The 24,113-nt window shown below is 34.6% G+C and overlaps 1 protein-coding gene across 5 annotated transcripts in view; it reads left to right on the forward strand.

Annotated features, from left to right (window-relative positions):
- The window catches only part of LOC120770924, a 162,642-nt gene that overhangs the window by 132,178 nt on the left and 6,351 nt on the right, over window positions 1-24,113 (forward strand). For all 5 annotated transcript variants that reach the window (XM_040098623.1, XM_040098626.1, XM_040098627.1 and 2 more), the window contains exons 8-14: window positions 2,458-2,562; window positions 15,869-16,011; window positions 16,478-16,530; window positions 21,544-21,670; window positions 23,069-23,233; window positions 23,300-23,531; window positions 23,692-23,756. In XM_040098623.1, the coding sequence (XP_039954557.1) occupies window positions 2,458-2,562; window positions 15,869-16,011; window positions 16,478-16,530; window positions 21,544-21,670; window positions 23,069-23,233; window positions 23,300-23,531; window positions 23,692-23,756 (890 nt within the window). The remainder of the gene's footprint in view (window positions 1-2,457; window positions 2,563-15,868; window positions 16,012-16,477; window positions 16,531-21,543; window positions 21,671-23,068; window positions 23,234-23,299; window positions 23,532-23,691; window positions 23,757-24,113) is intronic.

The following is a 24,113-nucleotide window of genomic DNA, read 5'->3' on the forward strand; positions in this document are numbered from 1 at the left end:
GTAGGATGCCGTGATTCACGGCATTTGGATTTTTTCCGTAGAAACGTGGCAGCTGATTGCTCTCTCACAACGCAGGGTTGTCAATATCGATATACTGTAGTAATTATCAACTTTTATAATTCAATCTGTTCAATATGTTTGAAATTTTCATAAAATAACTCAAAATCAGAGTCGAATACTATTATTTATAAATATGTAAACTATTTTTAATAGTTTGTTTTCAGTTTTGATATTTTATATTATGAAAAATTGTAATTGAAAACATAGATGTGTTCAAAATTATATATGCGTATTGAGCAATGGCAACATTTTTCAAATGAAAACAATCAAAGATGGCTGATTTCTACGGGCTCAACTTTTGACACATTTTGCTCGCTAAGGAAAGCAACTAAGGAAAGGTAGCGTTTTTCGCTGTTTCTGCTATAAAGCGGAAGGTAGAAGCGGTGTTGGCTAATCATTTACATTGGACTCTCATAAAATTGGTTGTATCAGCTGACACGGGTCACGGGTTTACGTTGTTCGCTGATCCAACTATAAGACATACACACCGTGCAGATAAGGCTTTAAGAAAGGGTTGAACGAATGAATTTTTGTCAGATTGCCAATTGGGACTTCATAGAACTTTAACAGAATGCTCTGTTGGGTAACTCACCGGTGATTTAAGCGATAGGTTGCTTTTAGGATAGTTATAAAATATATTTACTATTATAATTCGCCCGTTCAAGTAGAAAACTTCAAATTATATACGAAAAAAGTGTATTCAAACAAATTTGATAAACCTATGATCATTTCGACGCAAAACTATCTTTATACTTTTTAGCTGCTAAGTAAAAAAAATTGAAATACTAATCCCGCTGTGCTTCATTATTTTTCAATTATTTCATAAATTCCATCACGCCTAGAATCTCACTACATTCTTACACCGCACAGTGGCATTTCGGCGAAAAAAATAGGATTTTTTCACTTTCCAATTTCAAAACTTTAATGATTTTGTTTTGTAAAGAAATATTTGGATAAGAAAAATTCAACAAGGTTTTCTATAAAAAGTGAAATTTTATAGTTAAAAAAACTAACAGAAGTCGACGGAAAGTTATTCAATAAAATCAGATTAAAATTATTGTCCAAATAAAGAATTTTTTTGTGTGTAAGTTTATAGCTATGGCTTTTCTTTTATTTTTTAGTGAAAATATAGCACCTACTTGTTTATAAAAAAACAAATTTATTGAAATTGGCAAAGTAAGCTAATTTTTATAATTTTTCAAAAATTATACTAAAAAATATCAACTTTTCATTTTTTGATGGAAAAAAACTTTATGTGCTTTGCCTTGCTTAGCCCTCTTACTATAAAAAAATGAAAGTTCCGAGTCTGTACTTTCAATTAAAAAAAAAGCAACCGCCAATTACCGTCCCTTTTACGAACATCGATTTTAATTTCACCAAATACTGATGTCTTCAACAGACTTCTTATACATACATTCGGATCCTTACATAAGCAGCTTAAGGTGTCATTCGAACAAAATTTCCTTAGAGCTAGATCCCATTGTTAAAGATATGGTGCTTGCATAATATTACAAATAAAAACTAACACAATTTTTCGCCTGTTACATATTCAATTAAAACATTGCATATTATATTGGATTTTTATCAAGGTAAAGGTATAAATAACTTCACTTTGCGTTTTAGTTTAATTTTTTTTTTCATCAGGAGAACTCAATTAAGAAGTGTCCCGAATTTCAAGTCCCTAGGTCCAAAAATAAAAATTTTGGCAATTGCAGTTATATGGGAGGTGGGTGTGGCAGTGGGCGGTTTTCCAAGATTTTTTCAAAATTTCTTAATTTAGTCAAGAGAAGTGTTTCTGCAAAGTTTCATTGTTGTACGACCACTCCTTCTATTTTTTTCCAAGAAATGTATGGAGCGGTGCCACTGTGCACCGTGGCACTTCAGCTTGCAACCAATCGTCATGTGCCGCTATTATTTTTGATAACATCGAATTCTAAGTACATAATCATTCAATCAGTTGCTTCGGCACATACCACTCAATTTATTGCTTTGCGCTTCAGCGGCCTTTCAACAGCTCACTCGTTTTGAGTTTTACGCCATAAATTTTAGCACGTTAACTCCCACAGACGAATCTTTCATTATGGCGTTTTCATAAATCAAATCTAGCTAACAGCTGTCGGCAGCTTGTCAGCCAACTGCAAGCCGTGCACGCATTTCAACGGCATAAAGGTTTGCGTGGCAGACAGCAGAAGAGGAATATTGCTGGTTTCTTCTTTTTCTTAGCGGCAGATTCCTAGCCGGAATAATTATTTTGCAGAACACTTATTGCTTTTCAGAATAACTGCGCATTGCTTTCTTTTTTATAATGTTTATATGTACAGCTATTTATCTAGGTGCGGCATTGAAAACTCTGTTGTTAACTTTTTCCTTTTTATTTCTTTTATTTTATTTCACCAGGTGAAGCGTTACTTTGTTTCGTTCTGGAACGGCGTTGATTTGCGCTATCGTTTGCTGAAGGGTCCAAGGATACGCATCAGCATTGCTGGCATTATTATTTCGAGGGTGAGTACGGTCTAAAAGAATATAATTTTATATATTACAAAATCTAGTCACGATTTTAACAGGTTTTTGATATTAATAATACTATTTATCTTTCAAATGAGTTAATTAAGCATAATTGAGTTTCTACGCCTTACATAATACAGTAAACACGCGTTATATAAAACTTTTCAGTTCACTTAAGTGATATGGCATATGTATATTTGTTAATATCATTTTTTATATATAAACTCCAGATTTAGATAGTAGGCACATAAGAAGCATGTAGTGAGTTTTAACACGAACTTTTGTCTTCAGTTCAGTAATAAGCAAACTCATAAGCTGAAACTATGCTTTACACCACTTTCGATGTTTTAAACATAGCATACTTAAATAACAGTAAAAGCTTTCATGTTGCTTTGCGTCATTTTTAACCTTTGCAAGGTCAGTTAAACGGTTATAATATGAAAATTCCTCACTTAGTACATTTGAAATTAATAATCATATTTCCCATACTCTCATTTTCAACTGAAAACTGTGAATTATTATCAGCTACCAGCAATCAGTTCACTTGTTTGCTTTTTTCATCGCTTTCTGACCACAACACTGCTACTACACAACTACAATTAAACTTGCCATTGTTAATAAACACAATTTATTGATTGTAATTGTATAAGCAAATCAATGTAGCAATAATTTAATAGAAAAATCATAAATTTCACGGCATTCATATTTTTTTCTTTCAACTACTTATTTATAGCCGTTCAAATTACGAATTATTAGTTAACAAGTTCTGTCCCACTTAGCAAACAAAAAATCACAAAAACCCAAGCAATGTACAAAAAAAATCGAAATGTGTATATTTTTGCTACACAGAAGCAAAAAAATAACTGCAATTAATATACATATGTGCATACTTATGTACATATAAGAAATATAGTCTAATTCAACTACTTAGAAATTATGTATTACTAAAGAAACTGATAACATTGCTGGTGTCGGTAAAATCCCGAAATGAACACAGTAAAATATTAGTACAATATAAAAAATATAAATCTACTGAAATACAAATATTTGTTGTAAATTGTAAAATTTGAATTTACTCGCCTAAAAAAAATATTTCAAATTTACGCATGTTTTGCTTAGTTATGCTTCGATAGCACTAGCAATCGATAAATATCATGTGAGTATAAGGCGCTGTTTACACAGTATGTTCGATGTGAAATATTAAGACATAATTATTTTTACAAAATACTGAGCTAAACTTTCAAGCAAATAATTGTTATATGCTAAATATTTTCGTTTGTACGTATTTATTTGGCTTTTTTGTTGTTTTATTTTTCAAATGAGTTATGATATGCTGAATTGCGGACACTTAAAGTGCTTGTTTAGTACACTAATCGCTTTGTTCGCTAACGTAGTTGATAGCGTTGCCAACTTGTAAATATTTTGTAAGAGTTTAAACATTAAGGAAAGTTATAAAAACTTTATCGAAACTATTTACTTGCTAAACATAATAATTAGACAATTTATTACGCAAGCAAAAATACTGCATGAGCTCAGCTGAATATAGCGATTGAGAAAAGTTAAGATATTGCAGAGCCAATACACGTTATTGTCTCCTTGTGTCTTACTTGTCACCCTAACCACTATATCTACCAAGTTGTAGTTTAAAAATCCGAATTTGTCGCCGCTTTGTTAGTATTTTTCACTTCTAAACGCCCCGCTGTCAATTATATGTTGTCAACTGTCAAATATTACGCAATCAAACTACTAGTAACGCCGCTATCTCATGCTCAAAAGCGAAATACAAGTGTTAAATTTAAATAAAAGTGCGAAAATTATGCGCCTTTACAAATCGGCTAATGCAAAATGTGGCAGCTGCATGCACAAGCCGCTTACGCTCCAAACGATTTTCGAACTACTGTTTGACTTGCAACTTATTTGTATATCAGCTTTATTTATCTATTTCGCATAGTTTATTTCTGCTTGTACTTTTTTTTGATTTATTAGCATTTGATAAAATAATTGTTTGTACGCATTTATGCGTTGGACATTGAACAAATGGTTTGACGCTTGATTGCAACACACAGCGGTGCGTTAATGTCGATAACCCGTTTAAAAGTCCAACTAAATGTGCTGAACGACTATATTTTTTGCTTCGAACTTTATTTGATTGCTTGTTCTTTTATATTCTTATATATATATATATATAAGCATTTTAAAAAGTATTTTTAATTAATTGCAATTGTTGTATAATGGCTTACGCCAGTTAAATGACTTGTCTGTTCTTAAAAGTTCTGCGTATGCGTAACACGCTGCGCTGGGTATTACTTTACTCTACTGTCAATGGAAAATCGTTGTTCTGGCCAAAATTAATTACGCAAGTAATTATTAAGTGCATATGTTGCAGCTGCGTATAGTAATTTCATATAATTTATTAATTCCTTTCTTAAAATTGTGGTAGTTAATTGTAGAGTAGAGTTTAATTTAAATTGAAATCAAAAACTTTGCGGAAATTTTACTATTTAGTAGACATAACATTCGATTTGCTCAAACGTGACTCAGTTATTTATAAGTTACGAACAGAACTACTTAAGTTAAGTTTAAATTAAAAGAGAAAGGGTTTATATTTGGCCAATTAAACTTTTTTGCGTTCAATACACTATTGTCTGCGCAAATGCTTGAAAAAAGTTTATATTATCAAAGTTGACGTTTCGAAAGTTCAGTTTGTTCAGTATTTAAGACATATGGTACTGCGCTAATAACTTTAAGCACCGCCATTAATGCTATTTCGCATTATAACACTTTTAAAAACTCACTGCATACTAAGTGTACCACTTGTTCAGTGTACGAAAATTCCATTAAGTTTTGATATGGATCATTTGTTTAGTGTTTCACTTATTGTAACTGAAAGTGATTGATAGAACTTCATATTTTCTTCTGAGTTGTTTTTTGCGCAATTTAGTACGAATAATGATTCAAGAATAAAATTATAATACTTCAAAGATTTTTACTAAACTTGTTCTATACTTACTAAGCCCTTCTACTGACGATATTTTACAAAAAATTATGTAAAAATATCAATTGTTCTTTCTAAATCAGATTTGACAATAAAATTGTACAAAAACAGTCGATGTTCACTTAAAGTTAATAAACTCCTTCGACGGTTACACTTCTACTTACAATTCTTGATTTCTACATAAATGACCCCAAAGTATATATCGAATTCAAGCATGCATGTCCATAAATTAAAAACTCTTTAGCTCGTTAAGCCAATCAACTTTCAGTGATTACTCAATACATTGGAGACGCTCAATCGAAATGTCGATTTGTCAACTGCAGATTGCGTAATACGCGACATTACTAAATATGGCTAATTTGCAATGCCTCTTTGATTTCTATAGCTTCAGCGATCGAAAGAAGACACAATTAAACAAGTAATGGTAAAATTTATTTACAAAAAAACACATAAAACAACAGCAACATTAATTGAAGGTCATCACAAACAGCACCGGCGGCCAAGCGTCGACGCATCACTCTCGCTTGCAACTTGGTCACGCTCGCTTGACTGGGCCACCTACTTAAGACGCAATGCTGTTAACATTCGCCGTTGTTGCACGCACACACACACACTTGTAGCGGCCGATAAATCTTGCCAGAGCTGCGCAACTGTGCAACTTACGCAAAACATATAACCGCCAGCTGTCGCTATGCCCAACTGCACAGAATTGGCCAAAGTACTTGTTAGTTGGTAGTGATGATGAGGCACATTTTCGGCTGACCATAGAAATATGAATTGCGAAAACACTGGAAATTCTGACTGATGTCGCTAGGCAGTAAAAAAGTTGTAAAAATATAATTAATGGAAAATAGCAAAAACAATGTGCTAGTTATGCAGTTTCTGGGTGTCTAGACGCGCAGAAGTTTCGCAATTTGCGATACATCTTCATGTCAACTCAACGTTTTTGCAAGAACATATCTGGGAAATTGTTTTAATCTCTTTTGCAAATAAAAAATTGCTAAAATGTTTGGTTTTTCATCGGTCTTTTTTATTTGTTTATTACTGACAGCCTGTAGTTAGCAGCTGTTTTATTACTAAGCGCTGCTGGCGTTTCTTAATTAATTCACGCATAGGCAATTAAGAACATGCGTGATTGCGCTAAAATTGTTGTCATTAATTTGTGCTTGTTTTTTCTACATTTTTTATATGTTTTTATTATTTCTAACCTCAAACAGGTCAATTCACAATTTTTAATTACTGCGGTTGCTAAGCGGTCTGCGTTGCGACCTTTCAGAATTTTGCCAAAATCGTATTACGGCATTTTCCTTTTGCTAACGTGGTCTCTACTACTTAGTTCGTTTGGAGAAATCAGATTAGTAACCATGATGTAGAAGCTCGAGAGACGTTCGACGACTATATGAGACTTGGGTTCAATCGCAGATTCTGAACAACATCGAAGAATCTAAAAGCGATAGTTCCAAGGCAATTTTCCGCATGCCATTCCTGGCATGCAAAATTTTCTAATGAAATTCATCAAAAGTTCGGAAATGCTTCATAACCGCTAATTTGTCGGTAAAATTGCGATACGCAGCGTGAAAAAAGGGCGTTATATATAAAGTTGACTTTGCCGATACATATAGTATAATTTAGATTATTTTAAATTTTTTCATCAGTTGGTTATCAAGTAGATCCAGCATTATTTTATAATGATGCGATTTCATACTTATTCAGTAAAATCGTGAGGAAGACCAATCTGTGGCAGTCACATTTCTTGATGAATCCATAGCTGCAATATAAGATTTACGAACCATTAAGCATCTACACAACTAAAATTTATTTCAATACCTAAGTATAACCTCAAATTTTGCGTAAACCAAAACCCGAAAGTTGAAGATATGACTAACAATGATTTAATTTTATGCCCGAATTTGGTTTATTAAGTTTGCCACGACGCTTGAAAAGTCAGTGACTCTATAAAGTATCAGCTGTGCCTATTTAGCCATATCCATCTATCTGTCCGCCTCTCCATCTATATATCCGTGAACTAGATTTCTCCTCAAGAAGCTGGTCATTAACCACTACTATAGGATATTACTTCCATACAAACTGAACGATCAAATTCAAGATTTTGTATGGAAAACGAAATCAACGATGCAATATCCGAAGAATTTTTCCAGAGCGGACCATTATATCACATAGCTGTCATACATACAATTAAACTAAGGCAATAACAAATTAATAATATGAATTACACCCCTCAAAACGAAAATTAAACGGTGTTACCGCAGACAACTAAAAATATAGGTCGCATTCAAGTTGTCTATCAATTAGTATACTCGTTTCCTGAATTTCCTGATTTCAATTCTCTGCTGGTCAATTACATTTTCTTGGCTAACAATTTAATAATCAAGTGGACTTCTGAGTTTTTTGTGCACTTCATATACGAGTATTTGCCCAAGAAACTGTTGACTAGAGTTTCCAACACTGCATACGCCAGCTATGCACTTAAACGCGACTGCATATTTCTTCAAATTGCTTAATTGGCATTTTACATAATTTTCGGTACGAGTATATTTGTCAAAAGTATTGCGTCAATTTTTTTAAAGCCACACGCCTAAACCTCACACACACTGCGCGCGCTCAGCATGCGCGTACAAATTAATACGAACTCTGCATCACACATACGAGTATAGAGCAAACAAAAAACAGCAACAACGCGCCAACATATATCCGCATATACCGCATGAGACCGAGCGTGGTGCACGGTGCGCGGGCGACGGCACAACGTCACACCGAGGCATTAACTTTGAATTAAAATAAATGTATTTGCAGATATATTTCACTGCATGCCGCAGCGCCCAGCGCGGATATAATTTTTTCGCAATTTTCATAGCGGCGCCGCTCTATTCAGCGTCCAAAAACTATAACAGCGACGGCGTTACCGGTTTACTTTCGCAAGTCGAATGACAGACAGAATTCACGCCTTTGACAACCGTCACAAAAACGTGTGATTTACTTACTTTTTTGGCCGAATTGTTGTTGCTGCTTTTTGTCTGCCGTCGTTTGGGTTTGGTCATTTGCAGACTAAACGCGCTAGATTTCCGCAAGGAGCCGTCGAGACTGATACGAGTATCGGTCACAGCAGCGCAATTTTGTTCCTATTTCACTGGCAACACACTCTGCACATGCGTGCCGCTGTGTGTGTGGCTGTGAAGCCACCAATGATTTATTGACTGCTGTTTATATTAATTTTCTGCGCTTACAGTGCTTTACTTAGTAAGTCATTCAAGAGTTCACATACTTAATTTATTTTCCTACGAATTAGAGATTTGCGCAAATTTGCTTATAGCCAGCAATAAATCTTAACGACTGTCAATTGGCGTGCGTGTGCGCGCTGCGTTTGGTTGGTGGTAAATACTCAAGGAAAATTGCTGTTGCAAGCGGCTGGCGTAGCGTTTTGGATAAGCTAGCTGATTGAATTTTCACACATATTTGTATGTAGTAGGTATGTATGTTTGTATATCTGTAAGTGTGTATATATGTTTGTTCGTTTATATGCATGCTTGCGCCACATTTATTTACTTAAGTTGGACAACTTGTAGGCCCACGCGCTGATAGCTTCAAATTTATTTCGCTGCTATTGCAACACACCAATTTAGTAATACCGTTATACATGTTTGTTGTTGTTTTATTTGTTGTCTTAATGCTTAAAAAATATAAATTTATTTTTTTACAGAAGTTTTGCCTATATTTACAATATCTTATCACAATTTTTATGATGGCGGCTTCACTGTTTATGCCACAAAAAACGTTACACAGCGAGCTGCAACGACTGGACAGTGTTTCAGCGCTCTGCATACCACTTACAACTACCATATGTTGTTGTTATATATTTCATTTATCAATTTATTTGTTTTTTCTTTGTATTTTTTTTTTTTTTTTTTTTGTGCGGCTTGCACTTTTTTCCTCTGCCGTGTACATTGTGCTTGCATAATGGTCAAAAGTACGCCCACACGCGTGGCCGACAACAATGTGTTCGTACTATTACTTTACCATAGTACTGTCTGCCATATTTCACAATTGCACGCCACTTGTTTGGCGATTTGTTGTTGGCGGGGTCAAGCATTTGATTGTTGCTCTGTTTTCAAATGACTTTTCCTTTATCGTTATTTGCAAAATTGAATTTTAACAACCGCCTTTCCAACGTTGGCGCGCTACCGTCATTTCCACATGGATACATACATATATAGCATATATAAACCCGACTTGGCATATCTGGCTTAACGTAGAAAATTTATTTCGTTTGCCGTTTTCAAGTCACCACCGAATGCAGCGCTCATAAACATATCACAGGTATTTACTTAGCGTATAACGGTTATCTGCAGGGTCTATGGATCACAATCCGCTAGTACTTTGTTATTTTCTAACTATCCGTGGCAGAGTGCAATAGAGCAATAATTTATTTTATGCAACACTTGGCAGCTGATAAATACATTTATGACTTGACATATTTTATGCATTGTTTTCACGCTGCCTCTAATGGCATTCCGATAGTTGGAAAGAAATAAAAAGTAATAAGACTTTGTTCATAATTTTACAATCCTAATTTATTCTTCAACATTTATGTTGTTCCCCTCCCACCATGCTTTTCCCAATCCTTGAAGCAGTTGTTAAAGTCTTCAATTCACTTAAAACGATTCCCCCGGAGCGGTCCTTTGACGGTCCTTTTTACGAATAGCCTCGCACAACTGACGCACAACACTCAAATAGTATTCCTTGTTGACAGTTTAGTTGGTCGGAAGGAATTCGGAGCGCACCACACGTCGATAATCGAAGAACCTTGATTTTTGAACTGCTTTGACATGGTTTTTTCGGCTTCGGCTCACCTTTCCCACGATATTCGGCCGATTTATCGTCTGTTTCCAGGTTGTAAGTATAGATCCAAGACTCATCGCCAGAAATAATACGTTTAATGACATCGGGATAGTCGGAAAGCAGTTTTTCACAAACGTTAACGCGACGCTGTTCTTCAAAAAAATTTTGTGATTTTGGCTTCCACTTTTCTTAGGCTCAAATGATCTTTCAAAATAGTTTTCACTGATACTTTCAACACTCCAACGATCCCAGTAAGATCTCTGACTTTTAATCGTCGATACTCAAGCACCAATTCCTTTATTTTATTAACGTGTTGATCATCAGTTGATGTTGATGGCCGTCCTGGGCCTCTCGTTCCTTCTTTGAATAATTTGTACCAATCTAAAACACTTGATTGCGAAATATAGTTCCGCACACAAAACATAATGGAACATCTTTGATGAATAATTTTACTGTTCATACAAATCGCCGAATGTGCTTCAGAAAGACAAGCGTAAACCATACATTAATGCTTATTTTGATGTGACATTTGGCACAGATGTTAACAATGGTTCCAAGATAGACGACTAAGAAGTAATGAGTGACAACAGTGACATGGGAGCCTATTCGCGAGTGCGACGACTGTTTGTTTGTTGACAGAAGATATTTCTGATTAAATATTCTTGCTTCATTTGCTTCGCTTCCTTATCCATTCTGGAGAAAGCAGAACTAACGACGCGGTTGTTGAGGTAAATGATATCTATATCGTCGGTGTACATCAGCAGCTGTAAACTCTTTTCCATTTAGTTCTGAATTATTTTCTCCAAGAGTAAGTTGAAGAAGTCGCACGAAAGGTAGTCGCCTTGTCTGAAACCTCGTTTGGTATCGAACGGCTCGGAGAGGTACTTCCCGATCCTAACGGTGCATTTAGTATTGCTCAACTCAGTTTATACAGCTGTATTAGTTTTGCGGGGATATCAAATTCAGACATTGCAGAATAAAGACCGCTGCTTTTCATGCAGCCCAAAGCAGCTTTGAAATCGACGAAGATATGGTGTGTGTCGGTTCTCTTTTCAAAGGTCTTTTCCAAGATTTGGCGCATGGTGGTGGTCAGTTGTTGATTTTCCAGGCCTAAAGCCACACTGATAAGGTCCAATCAGTTTGTTGACGGTGGGCTTTAATCTTTCACATCTTCCACCTTTCCCTTTTTGTGGATAGGCAGAACACACCGTATTCGTAGAAGCTGATGCACCGATGCGCCGATTTTTGAAATATCAGTGAACACGGGCTAGTAGATTTCAGAAAATCGCGTCTAAAGTTATAAACTAAAAAAGTGACGAAAAAAGTAGCCCTATGTTGTCAAAAGTGTGCTCAATAATGTACAAAAGGTCCGAATAAAATTACTATACCTTCGAAAAAAAGTTTTTTTTTTACCTCCGTTAAAAGACAGCGTCTACGCTGGCGAGGTCATGTCGTCCGAATGCACAAAACTCTCCAGTTCAAAAAGTATTCGACACAGTACCCGCCGGAGAAAGAGGAATGACCAGGTGGAGAAAGACCTGGCTTCGCTTAGAGTATCCAATTGGCGCCACATTGTGAAAAGAAGAAACGACTGGCGCGCTGTTGTTGGCTCGGCTATAACCGCGGAAGGAGAAGAAGAAGAGTAGTTATCTCAAGTTAAAATACAACATTAGCGACAGCAAAACTTCATTAATAAGTCAATAGCTATATGTTTATTTATTTTGCCAAATAACTTTTCGGTTTTAAGCATTTTCACACAATCAGTATTCACGAATTTGTAATTGATTTGCGAATTATTAAATGTTAAATAGCTAAACTTTATTTCATAGTGATGTAACTAGCTTTTCATAACTTTTATATTCGATAAATTTTCTAATTATCGCCTTATTAGCGATGTGCATGGTGTCGAAGCGAGTCGCGTCATTTGATGTATAAACATGGATTCTCCTTGCATATAATTTCCTCAGTATATACATAGGTGTAGTTACTTAGGTGCATTGAACCTTTTTGTGCGGACAGTAACTCTGCGGTGTTGCATGCAAATTTCCACTCACATTGCTTTTAAGCGATAATAATGAATGCTTTTAATGAGCAAATCAGCGAAACACAAATCAATACCAAGAACAATTCGTTAACTTTATGCACTTGTCAATGATTGAATTATCATCGAATTTTGGTCATAAAAATCGCATCAAGGACACATACGAAATGTTATTAATTTTCAACCGAATCGCACAATAAACATTATAAATGCCAGCACGCAGATGTGTTAAAAAATGTTTGCAACAAATGTAGAAATATTGGAGAATATATATAAAAACAACAGCAGACGCTGCTCATTTGACAGCCGAAGCAGAACGCCGTTGATCTACCGTGTTTTAATCAAAATGCAGCGCAGCAAGCGACCGTCTTTGTGCGTGACAGACAAAACTGGAAATTTTTCAACTTTTTCATATTTTTACAACATTTTGATGTCAAATAGACATATTTGCCACACATTGCCTGCACTCAACTCACGATTTGTAGCAAGCGCTTTAGACCTTTGCGCCATTTACCAACTGTTAAGTGGTCGCAAATATATAAACAATAATTTTTAGGCACTCAGAACAGCAGCATTCCAGCTATAGCTTCTGCGCAAGCGCGCCTGCAACACTTACACGCTTCAACGTACAGCACTCATCTTCAGCGGCAATGCAATTGCATTTAAATTTTAATATCAAGTGGATTGAAACTAGTTCAAATACTTATCTTGAATGTATGGGAAGTACAGCAATCGCGCTGAACGACTTTGACTTTATTTTTGTCTTGACTTTGTGTATTGTCGAATGTTGCTGCCACTATGTACTGTCTAACTGATATACTTGGCTGTATTGCAAGCACAGAGCATCACCACCACATGATGCACGAAAAATGTAAGACGAATCACGCTTCCACGCTTCTTCGCCACTAACGCGCACTCTATCAGCTGTTGCCAACAGCTGCTGCAGTCAATTTTTATTTTTTGTCTTGTTTTTGTGTGTCTATTTACTTCATTGGCTGCTGTGCATCTGCAGCATTGCAACGGAAATTGGTTTCCGCTTTGTGTTTGCCTGGCATATGCAAATAATTCGCACTTGTAGTAAATTGCATTTGCATTGTCAGCCCGTTGTAAGGCCATTACATGCGCGCGCGTGTAGATCATGCATCTTCGGCTACCGCTTGGCACCATAAACAAAGCTCAGCTTTACTATTTGCCTTTAAAATAGCAGCTCAATAGCTGTTTGCTGTTTTCCTTTACCGATCACTTTATCGTTATACCGACTGCTACGTCGCTGACGCAACTCGTATGCGCTTAATGACAGCGCCAACAGCAACAATATACTTAGCATAGCCCATGCGAATGCCAACCACATTTCGTTGCGGCCTCCCTCGGCATTCCGTTGGAAATCTTAACATTTCCATTGCATAATACCACTAATATTGGATTTTAAAGGTTAGTAAATTGCAATGGCCGTTTCGTTATTATATTTGTGTGTGTGTTTGTATATATACAGCGCAAAAACCGTCGTTCGTTTCATTCGAAGATGTTACTTTTTCAACTAACTGCACATTACTGTAACTGTTGTGCTGGCAATAGCATCGTTTTGGCTTGTCAAAGCATAACAAATGTTTTTGCTATTGCTTGTTGTTGTTTCTTTTTATTTCAATCAATTACCGTTAGTTTCGTACGTAGCATCCATTATCAGCTGGCGTCTAACTGTTGGCACGAAAAGGTTAAACGTGTTCCAGCTGATGGTTGTGGCAAATGGTTTTTCGTTTGAGACTTCTTCACTTTTGATTACCGGTTTTGATCGTAGTTTTTTCTCATATTCATTTATTACTTTTGGCTAAACATTTTCGTAGCGTAGTTGCAATTTCGAAAGGCCAAAAGGTAGCTGTAACAGGTGCAGTTTTGTACATAATCACCTTTACATTTGCCACTTTGAATTTCACTTTTCCACTTTGCATTGCAACGAAATCAAACTGCACCTAATGCTCCCATTCTTGTAAACTTTAAGCTATGAATACATTCAATTTATATATTGGATTTTTGGTAGCTATCAGTTGCTAAGTAATATTTTATGCTTATCGATAATTAATCGATTTCTTCTTCTTATTAGTTGGCGTAGACACCGCTTACGCGGTTATAGCCGAGTTTGGGATCAGGTCAATTGTTGATTTTCCAGGCCTAAAGCCACACTAATAAGGTGCAATCAGTTTGTTAACGGTGAGCTTTAGTCCTTCACAGTACGCTCGATAGAACCTTAAATGCCATGTTGAGGAGGCTTATCCCACGGTATGCGCAAATTGTGAGGTCTCCCTTTTTTTTAGATTGGGCAGGGCACACTTAAATTCTAATCGTCTACAAAGAAGCTAATGCATGCTCCTTATCAGTTCTTTATCACCGTATTTGAATAGCTCGGCCGACAATACATCGGCCCCGACGCTTTGTTGCTCTCCACATCGTACCAGCTATTCTTTTGCCTTTTCCGAAAAACAATAGTTTCGCTTGCAGCTGTACGCTAGAAGCTTGAAAGGATTAAAAAAAAAATAGTAGTTAAGCTTTTCTTATATTTCTTTTAACCGTACGCCCGCAGTAGGTGTTTGATCGTTCTCAATCTACATGCTTACATTATAATTGTCCGCTACATCAGTAAATTGAATTTATTATATACTAGAGCAACAAGCGGGCACTGTTGTTAGTGTGTAAAACATTCCGCTGACATTGTAAACACAGCTGCATTTATTATTATACATGATTTATATCATGATTAGTAATTTATTTAAGCTAATTTTAAAGTTTGATTGACACTTGTGGTGTTACAGAAATCGTATGCTAATTCCAAATTGACGGCAATGATCCATGGGCGTTGTAAAATTGCTTAGAAACACCTCTGTATATTACTTATGCCAACTAAATAGGAAACTCAAGTAGACTTGATTTACTTATATATTTGTATAATTGATTTATAATATTTAAATACTGATATTTTTACTATCGATAATTGTGCTCAACTGCCGTTGCCATAACTTGCAATTTAAGCCAAATTAATCCAAAACATATTTTGAAGAAAATTTATGTAACATTTCTGCACTCGTTTCTTTCACTTTTTTCTTTCGTATTAATTTGGTCGAAAAAAATGTCACCTCATTTCGTTGACAACTTCTGACTTCCTACTCAAGTACTGCCACTCGGCCAATTTGGCATCTGAAACACGTAAACACCGGTCATATTGTTGTCATTCATTCGTTACATTGTTATTTATTTCATTTGTTTATTTCACTTTATTTTTCTTTTTCTTTTTGATTTTTTCATTACACAATAATCTCAATTTCGTGTTTTTCTTTTTTTCTCATTTTTTGCGCCAAAATGTGACTTCACAACGGCTTTTGCGCATATTTTTACGAAAATATATGTGGTGATGACAACAGGGAAGAGATGCAACACCATACCTGGAAAGGAATCGTGTCGGACGAGATGCCATCGATTCAGCGGCTGCCTTAACCGATATGGGTAAATATTTATTCCGTGAGCGCCGTTTGCCCGTCTACGATATTGCTGTCGCGATAACCAAGTGAGTAAAGCACGCAGAAAATTTACAAAAAACAAAATAAGTAAAAAAAAATTAAAAAGAAAGAAATATTAAAAAAACTTAAAAAATTTACAAAAAAATATTTAAAAAAAACTTGGAAATTATATAAAAAAATATTAAAGCAGAAATAAAATTACAAGTATAAAAAATAAAAATTGAAATCAAAAAATCAAAGCAGCGCAGCTGAGAAGGCAGGTGTGAACATTTAATTGGCGCACTTGCCGACAGTTGTCGTCATAATAGTGTAGAGATTTTTCTCCACATTTTTACAATAATTCTTTCAAATTCTCCAAATTCTTTTGTCTTATTTTCATTTAAAATATGTCTATTTCTTAACACTTAAAAACTTCTTTTGCTATTTTTCTTGCTGTTTAACTACTTTTCTACACTTTATTTCGTTTATCGTAAAAATTCAATACGCATATACTCAAATGTATACATAATACAGGTATGATATGTGTCGAAGACGTAAAGGCGGTCGTTGCACCAAAGGCACTGCGGGTAAAAATCTGAAATCTACCATTTTTTACAACTAGTTTCTTAAGTAGTTCGAAATCTTAATTTGTTTGGAAATTAACCTGAATAATACATTTGAAGCTTTTTTATGGGGTTTATCGTAAGAATATCAATTGACGAGAGCGCACATATGTATGTATAGTGTAACGTGTTAACTGTTAGCGGCAAACATTTACAGCACATAGCACATACTATACATTAAAAACACGAAAATAACAGTAAACTTCGCAACAACAAAATGTAAAAGTGTTTGAATACACAAACAAGAACACCACATAAGTGCACACATACTCACACATTCAAGTTTTTATTTCAGCACATTCAAAATTACACTGATGTTACAAATATCGTAGATTGAATACATATCTTACGCTAACGGTTTTATTATTTTGATGGTTGGTTGGTGTCTGTTCGTTTTTAGACAGTCCTAATTCAGTAAATGTAAAATTTAACAGTTTTAAGTGCTTTCAAAACGAGCTATAATCTAATATCGTAAATCTAAGTTGGCGGATAATACAGAAGTTTTACTAATTTGAGTATTGAAATGCATAATAAAAATAAAAGGAGTTGGGCTTTTTGAATTTTATATTTAATAACTGCATATTGTTTCTATATGAAGCAAAATAATTAAAAGATTTTTTATAATAGAAGCTGTGTTGAAGTGCCTTATTTTTAGCACTGTGTAGTAATATCGTAAATTAAAGTTGCTCTTTTACAGAGCTCTCATAATTCGGAGAAATCAATAATTCAGAGAAGTCTACGTGAATCTTTTTTTCTACTAAGACTTATATCGTAAATTTAAAATATATCGTAATTTAGTCACAATTAAGTCAGTTTTAAGTTTTGCAGTTATTTAAGCCTTTTAAAGCGAAAAGCAATAGAAAAAGTTTCGAGATTTTGGTGCACAAGCATATATCGTAAGTTCTAAATATCGTATGTAAGAGTTTTAGCCAAAGTACTTTTTTAATTTAAGCATTTTATGATGAAAAACTGCGATATAATAATGAATTAGTCATATCGTAATCATATATCGTAAATTTAAATTATGATATTTGCAAGCAATTGGTTGAAAATACATAAAAATAAAATACAATAACATCGCAGTTAATTAGGATAGTTTCATCGTGTGAACCTTACGATAACTTAATAAAATATAATGAAGCTAGCTTAAGTAGACTACTTCAATTATCCGAAGAACATTCTACATCACACCCTTTACTGACTGAATTTAAACAACAAAACTTGCTAAATCTATCAAATCTCCTCTTTGATATGAACTCCTTTTTATGCCTTAATATAAATTTAGTAAATATAATATCGTATTTAATAACTTATTTTCTCATTAACTTTAAAAACAACTCGTTTCGCAACACAGACTTGATATGTGCAGACGTACAACAGCTTATGGCGAATGTAATCGTGGTACAGCAGGTAAATGTCAATTTGACGCAAAAAAACGAAGTGTACATAAAGAAAAAGAGGAGTTTGAAGCGCAATAAAAAGCAGAAAACTTTACGTTATAAAATAAAACAGAAACACAAATGTCATTTAAGCATTCGTCACATCAAATCATTCAAACTGTGTGTAATATTTCTCGTTGACTCGAATCTCAAGCACGTTTACTCTTCAACTATTCTTTACTCTCGCCTTAAAACAGAGCACGTGATATTCTTTGAAAACTTGTATTTGTAAAATAAACAAAAATTATATTTCCTTTTACTAAACGTGTAAATATGTCGAAAGTGATTAAGCGCATTTCACACGCTTGCAGCGCTTAATGTCAAAGATGCGCGCAGCTGATACCCACTGCTGACAGTACTGTGATATTTTCTTTCCTACAGTCAAAGTTTCTTTTAAATCTTTTTGAACTCTGCTATCTTATAAGTATTACTTTATGCTTTAAATGTTTTACCATATTTTATCTAAAGTTATATTTATTATTATTTTTTTAATATTCTGTTTATACACCTTTTTCTAACCAATAGTATTGTATTTTCGATTATAGCAAGTCATTCGATTTAAGTCATAAATAGTATAATAATATAGTTTTTGGCATTTAGTTCCTCAGAAGATTTTTTCACAAACAATTAACGTTTAAAATTTCCAATAAATCCTTATACTATTCCGTTATTACGGGGCATCTCGACAGGCAAAAGTTTATGGCATAATAACTATTGCCATTGTCTATTCTAAATCTGTATGTGGACATTTGCTATCATAGCATAATCATTTGCGAAATGGCGTCAAGAAGGCAAGTACGAGCACTTAAAAATTTGAAAAGGCTTTAGGAAATACATAAAGAAACAAAAAAAGAAGACCAAAATACTGGCTAAATCCATTTCTGGAATTTAGAGGTCTTCATGATTTGGAAACACATCACCTTAAATATATTTTATGGGAGGAAGAACAGGACTTTAACAATTTTTTTCAGATTTTTGTCGCCTTCAGAATTACAATAGGGTCGAGAAACGACATTTCCTTATAGTAGTATAAATTGGTTCATATACCACATCAGCCGACATTCCAGACTTTCTGCACCCATCCACCATTAGCTCCTCTAGGACATTTGGCTTCCGTAGATTTTTAATTTTTTGTTTTTTTAATTGCTCTAATATCTTTCGCACACTCCTTCGAAATTTGCGTCCATGAATTAAGAAGAATTCTTATAATTAATATTAATTAAATTAATATGTACTTTCATATTACTTCGTACTTTTAATTTTATAATTTAGCGCAACCGTCTTAACACTCGGGCTACTAAATTTAAAATAACCGAAATAAAACTGCCGTCGGTGTATATGTAAATGTACTGTGTTGAATCTTCGAAATTTTCATAGGAATGAAAACTGAACTGTCACACAATAAAAAACATACAAAGTTTTATGCCATATATTGCATTCCATATTGCTTATGGAGTCTATACGTACACCTGTACAGTTAGTATACCATAAATTTTTGCTTGTCGAGATGCCCCGTAAGGAAGTCGATCAATATAAACAATCGATAAACATCTTTAAGCTGTGTACACAATGTTTCGTTGTCACACACAAATACTATGTTCGGACCGACATTGAAAACATTTTGAAAACACATTTGTATGTTGTGGAATCTAAGTCGTTCAGACCGACAATGTGTGTTTTCGATGAGTTTTCACTGACAACTATCATAGCGGCATTCTCTAGCTCTTGCAAGATTGCACGATGACACAAAATGCAAAAATCCTATACCGAAATATGCAAGGCCAAGAGAGCACCCATTGCAGAATCTAGTGATATATGACGGCACGAAAATATACGTGGGTTTTGGTCTGACATATTTATAGCCATTGCAAATAATTTTCTATGTGCGTTTGTTGTTGTGCCGTTGCACCAAGAAGAAAATTCTGTAATTTCTGCACCGTGCAAGGTTTTGCAAGACCAAGGGAATCCCCTAATATGAGAATATCAAGCGACAGCTGTTTTTGTATATGGAATGTAAACAAATATCAAGTGACAATTTAGGGTCGGCAAAATATATCTTCCAAAAACATCGATTAAACTAGAGCAGGCACCGATTATAATGAGTGGAATGTAAGTTTTCAAGTAGTTTTCAGCGATAACTGTGCTTTCGTTTGACAGATTTTACATGGACGGAAACACAAGGTTTCGTGCGAAAACCGGTTTTTCCACGAAAACATGTTTTCGTTGTCGGTCCGAACATAGTAAAAGTTAGATTATAACAACAAGTTAGAAATGAACTGCCAAATTTTTTTAGTATAGTTTCTTGTCAGCCAATTTTTTCAAGACTTTTTATAAGAAAAAGATTTTCAAACTCTCAGTAATAGAAGTGATAGCATAATACTACTTTTGTTATAGTCACAAGCTCAAAACAGTAGGAATCCACTTGCGAATCCAGGAAATTGTTTTAAAGGACCAACTTGAAATGTGTAATTAAAGCAATAAGAAAATATGAATGAGACTTAATTGCAAAAAAAATTCCAAATTGTCACTGCAATGCCGAAAAGTAGATTATAAGGAGCAAAAGAAAACCAATTTCCAGTGATACTTTTACCAGCGATATGGGTAAATTGCATTGTTTACTTTTTAATGCAAAGAGCTTAAAGAGAAAGAACAGGAAATGAAAACAAAAACACAATTGCGTATCTACTTTAAATTAAGTAAAATAACAAATTTTTATATAACGGCTTTTGAATGTAGTTTGTAAACTTCGAAGTTCATTCGTAAAATTCGAAGATAGTTTGTAAAATTCTAACATAGTTAGAAAAGTTGTTTTTGATGTTAATTACCTATAAATATAAATTTTCCAAAATAATTATATAAAAATAAAGACTAACCCGCATTTTCTGCTACTTTAGAAAAGTTGCATGGTGAGGTTATGTTATTAAAGAATATGTATATAATACTTTTTCACATAAAAATAATAAAAACTCGTCAGACATTTTGCACTGATCTTATCACAAAAATTCACGGCTTATTTTACAACACATTTGCTTTTGGAAAAAAAGAGTATTAATTGATTGCTGATCGGTGTTCATACTCATATTTTATGTCATAATTGCGTCACGCCTCAAATACATCAACTACCTTGTCACACAAGCACACGCACATACGAGCACATAAATTTAGATTGGATTACCAGCTTTTTTTAAGCGAAATATTGCAATAAATGCTAGCTGCTGGCATTAAGCAATTTTAGCAATTTTTTTCACTTACTGGTTTACAAATATGTATGTATTTCGCAGCACAAAGCTATTTCTAATAAAAAAAACTGGTAATTTTTAATCTAATTTTTTATTATTTTTTAAGTCATGGTTTCGGTTTAATTTTTGCGTAAATTGTCAACTTCCTACTGCTTGCTTAGATAACTATGCGCACACAAACATACATATTCTTGTACTAATTGCTAAGTTTTTTCTTACACTTTTTTGTCTTCAATCAATGTATGGTGTTTGCATTGCAAAAATTGTGTTGTATTTGTTATAAAAACGCATACGAAAAGGTTTTGCATATGTTGGCGGTGCCTGCGTTGTGAACAAGCGTTTGGAAAAAGTCAACAGTGTTGCCATCATTGAGGATACCGGCGGTTTCAGCGGAATTATTGTGGCTGCCCATGAAGTTGGACACTTGTAAGTACTAAGAAATCCATATAGATTGCAAAAAATTAAATAATATATATATATTTTTTTAAATATACATATATTAAGAAAAAACTTTAACTTCGATTGCATCGATAAACTTTTGATAAGCAATATATTGCAAATGTAGCGTTGCCTTGTTGTTTCCTCACTTTTAAAATGAAACAGTTTTCCATACAAGAACTTAATTTTGATCGGTCAGTTTCTATGACAGTTATAAGCAAAAGTGGTCTGATATCAGCGGTTCTGACAAATGTAGAACTTCTTGGTAAGAAAAGGACGTGGGCAAAATCAATTTGATATCTCAAAAGAATGACAGACGGACTTGGATCGGTCGATTTAGCTCATCACGTGTATATAGATACATATTTTATAGGATATCCGTGAAACTTAATAGGGGTATTCTCTTGCTCTTGCAAGATTGCAGATTGCAAAAATCCTATACCGAAATATACAAGGGCACGAAAGCACCCATTGCAGAATCTGCTGATATATGAACAGCTGATTCGGTCAATTTATTGTAAATGACTATTGTGCACGGCTATTATGAATTGGCGCACAATCTGCATTCATTCTTAACAAAAAAACTATAACAAATCTTTATAATTTAAATAGAAATTATAGAATCTATTTAAAATTTACCTTCCTCAACAATTTAACATCAAAATATGTATTTATGTAAAATGACAGCTAAAACAGGGTTGCAATTATGTTTTTGCGTGACATTGCACGCAAATATACATAGGTTTTGGTCTGACATATTTTACAGCCATTGCAAATAACTCTCTGCGTGTGTTTGTTGTTGTGCCGGTGCACCAAGAGGAAATATATGCAATTCTTGCACCGTGCAAGGGTTTTGCAAGAGCAAGAGAATACCCCTAATATATTTGGAAAATAAAATATCAGAACATTTTCTTCACACTCTTGTAAGCGTCACTCATAAAGAAAGCACTGATTAGTTTGAACCGATAAGAAACGATAAGCAGCTATTATCGATAACTCACCAACATAAAGTTTACTCACATCACAGCACAGAGTGTTTCGTAAAGTGCAATTTTTTATTGACTACAACACTTTTTCTTAAAAAAAGCAACAACAATGCAGACATGCTAAAAACACGAAAAAACACTTGACAACGTTTCTAGCCGATTGCCTAGCCCAACTATTACAGCGATTTCCGCTGTCACCATTGACATATGCGCAATAACATGCAGACAAACTCGTTTGCATTTCCTTCGTCAGCCAATAGTGCAAGAAATAAGTAACACACTTGAATATGGTATTTTGCAAAAACTAACGTTGAAAACAAAAACACAAATTATAACTGTAAACTATACGCTTTTTGCCCACACATTTCTGACATGCTATTCCATACACACACACACACAGGCTCGGCGCCGTTCACGACGGCTCACCACCACCCAGCTACCTCGGCGGTCCGGGTGCTCAGCGCTGCCGCTGGGAGGACGGCTACATAATGTCCGATTTGCGACACACCGAGCGCGGTTTCCGGTGGTCACCATGCACCATACAGAGTTTCCATCACTTCTTGAAGTGAGTAGCGCCAACAAAAACGTACTTTTTATTGTTAAATATAACTTCTTTATTAATTATTTATAGCGGCGACACCGCCACCTGCTTGCACAATGCACCGCATGAAGACAGCGCGCTGGGACGCGCATTGCCCGGCACACTGCTCTCGCTGGACGCGCAGTGTCGTCGCGATCGCGGCACGTACGCTTGCTTCAAGGATGAGCGCGTGTGCGCGCAACTATTCTGTTTCGATGCGCAGACGGGCTACTGTGTGGCATATCGGCCGGCCGCGGAGGGTTCCACATGTGGCAGCGGGCTGGTGAGTAATTGTAGTGTTAAATATTTTATATTTTGGAGAGTTTACTGAGAGTAATATAATTTTGCAAATGCATTAAAATAAAAGCATTTAAAAAAATTTAATGCTCAAAAAATATTATTCTGAAAAATTTAAATTAAAAAAAATTCACTCTCCACGCTAGACGTGTCTGGACGGTCGGTGTACGCCAGCTACTTCAAATGTCATACCAGCTTACCGTTCTTACAAGTAAGTACACGCTTTTTCAATCGCCAAATCTTATATACATAGGTGTTTATAGTTCAAAATTTTATTTTTTTATTTAATTAAAATATCTCCGAATGTCAAGTTTTTAGTAGTAAATTTTTATAGTTTTGTAGTTTTTTACTTTTAGCTTGGTTAAACAATTTTAATTTACTATATAACGGTATCGGTCATTGTTACTAGTATGGTGACTTTTACAGTTATAACTGTTTACAATAACGTTACTCGTTGGCTTTAAATAAGAAGCAATTTTTTAAACAATAATTTACAGTTAACTGGTCTTTTGTTTAACATTTTTTGGTTCAAATTTGTAATGCATAATTTTTTGTTGTACAAAAACAA

Source organism: Bactrocera tryoni, chromosome 3 (genome assembly GCF_016617805.1).
Source record: "Bactrocera tryoni isolate S06 chromosome 3, CSIRO_BtryS06_freeze2, whole genome shotgun sequence".
Lineage (NCBI taxonomy): Eukaryota > Metazoa > Arthropoda > Insecta > Diptera > Tephritidae > Bactrocera > Bactrocera tryoni.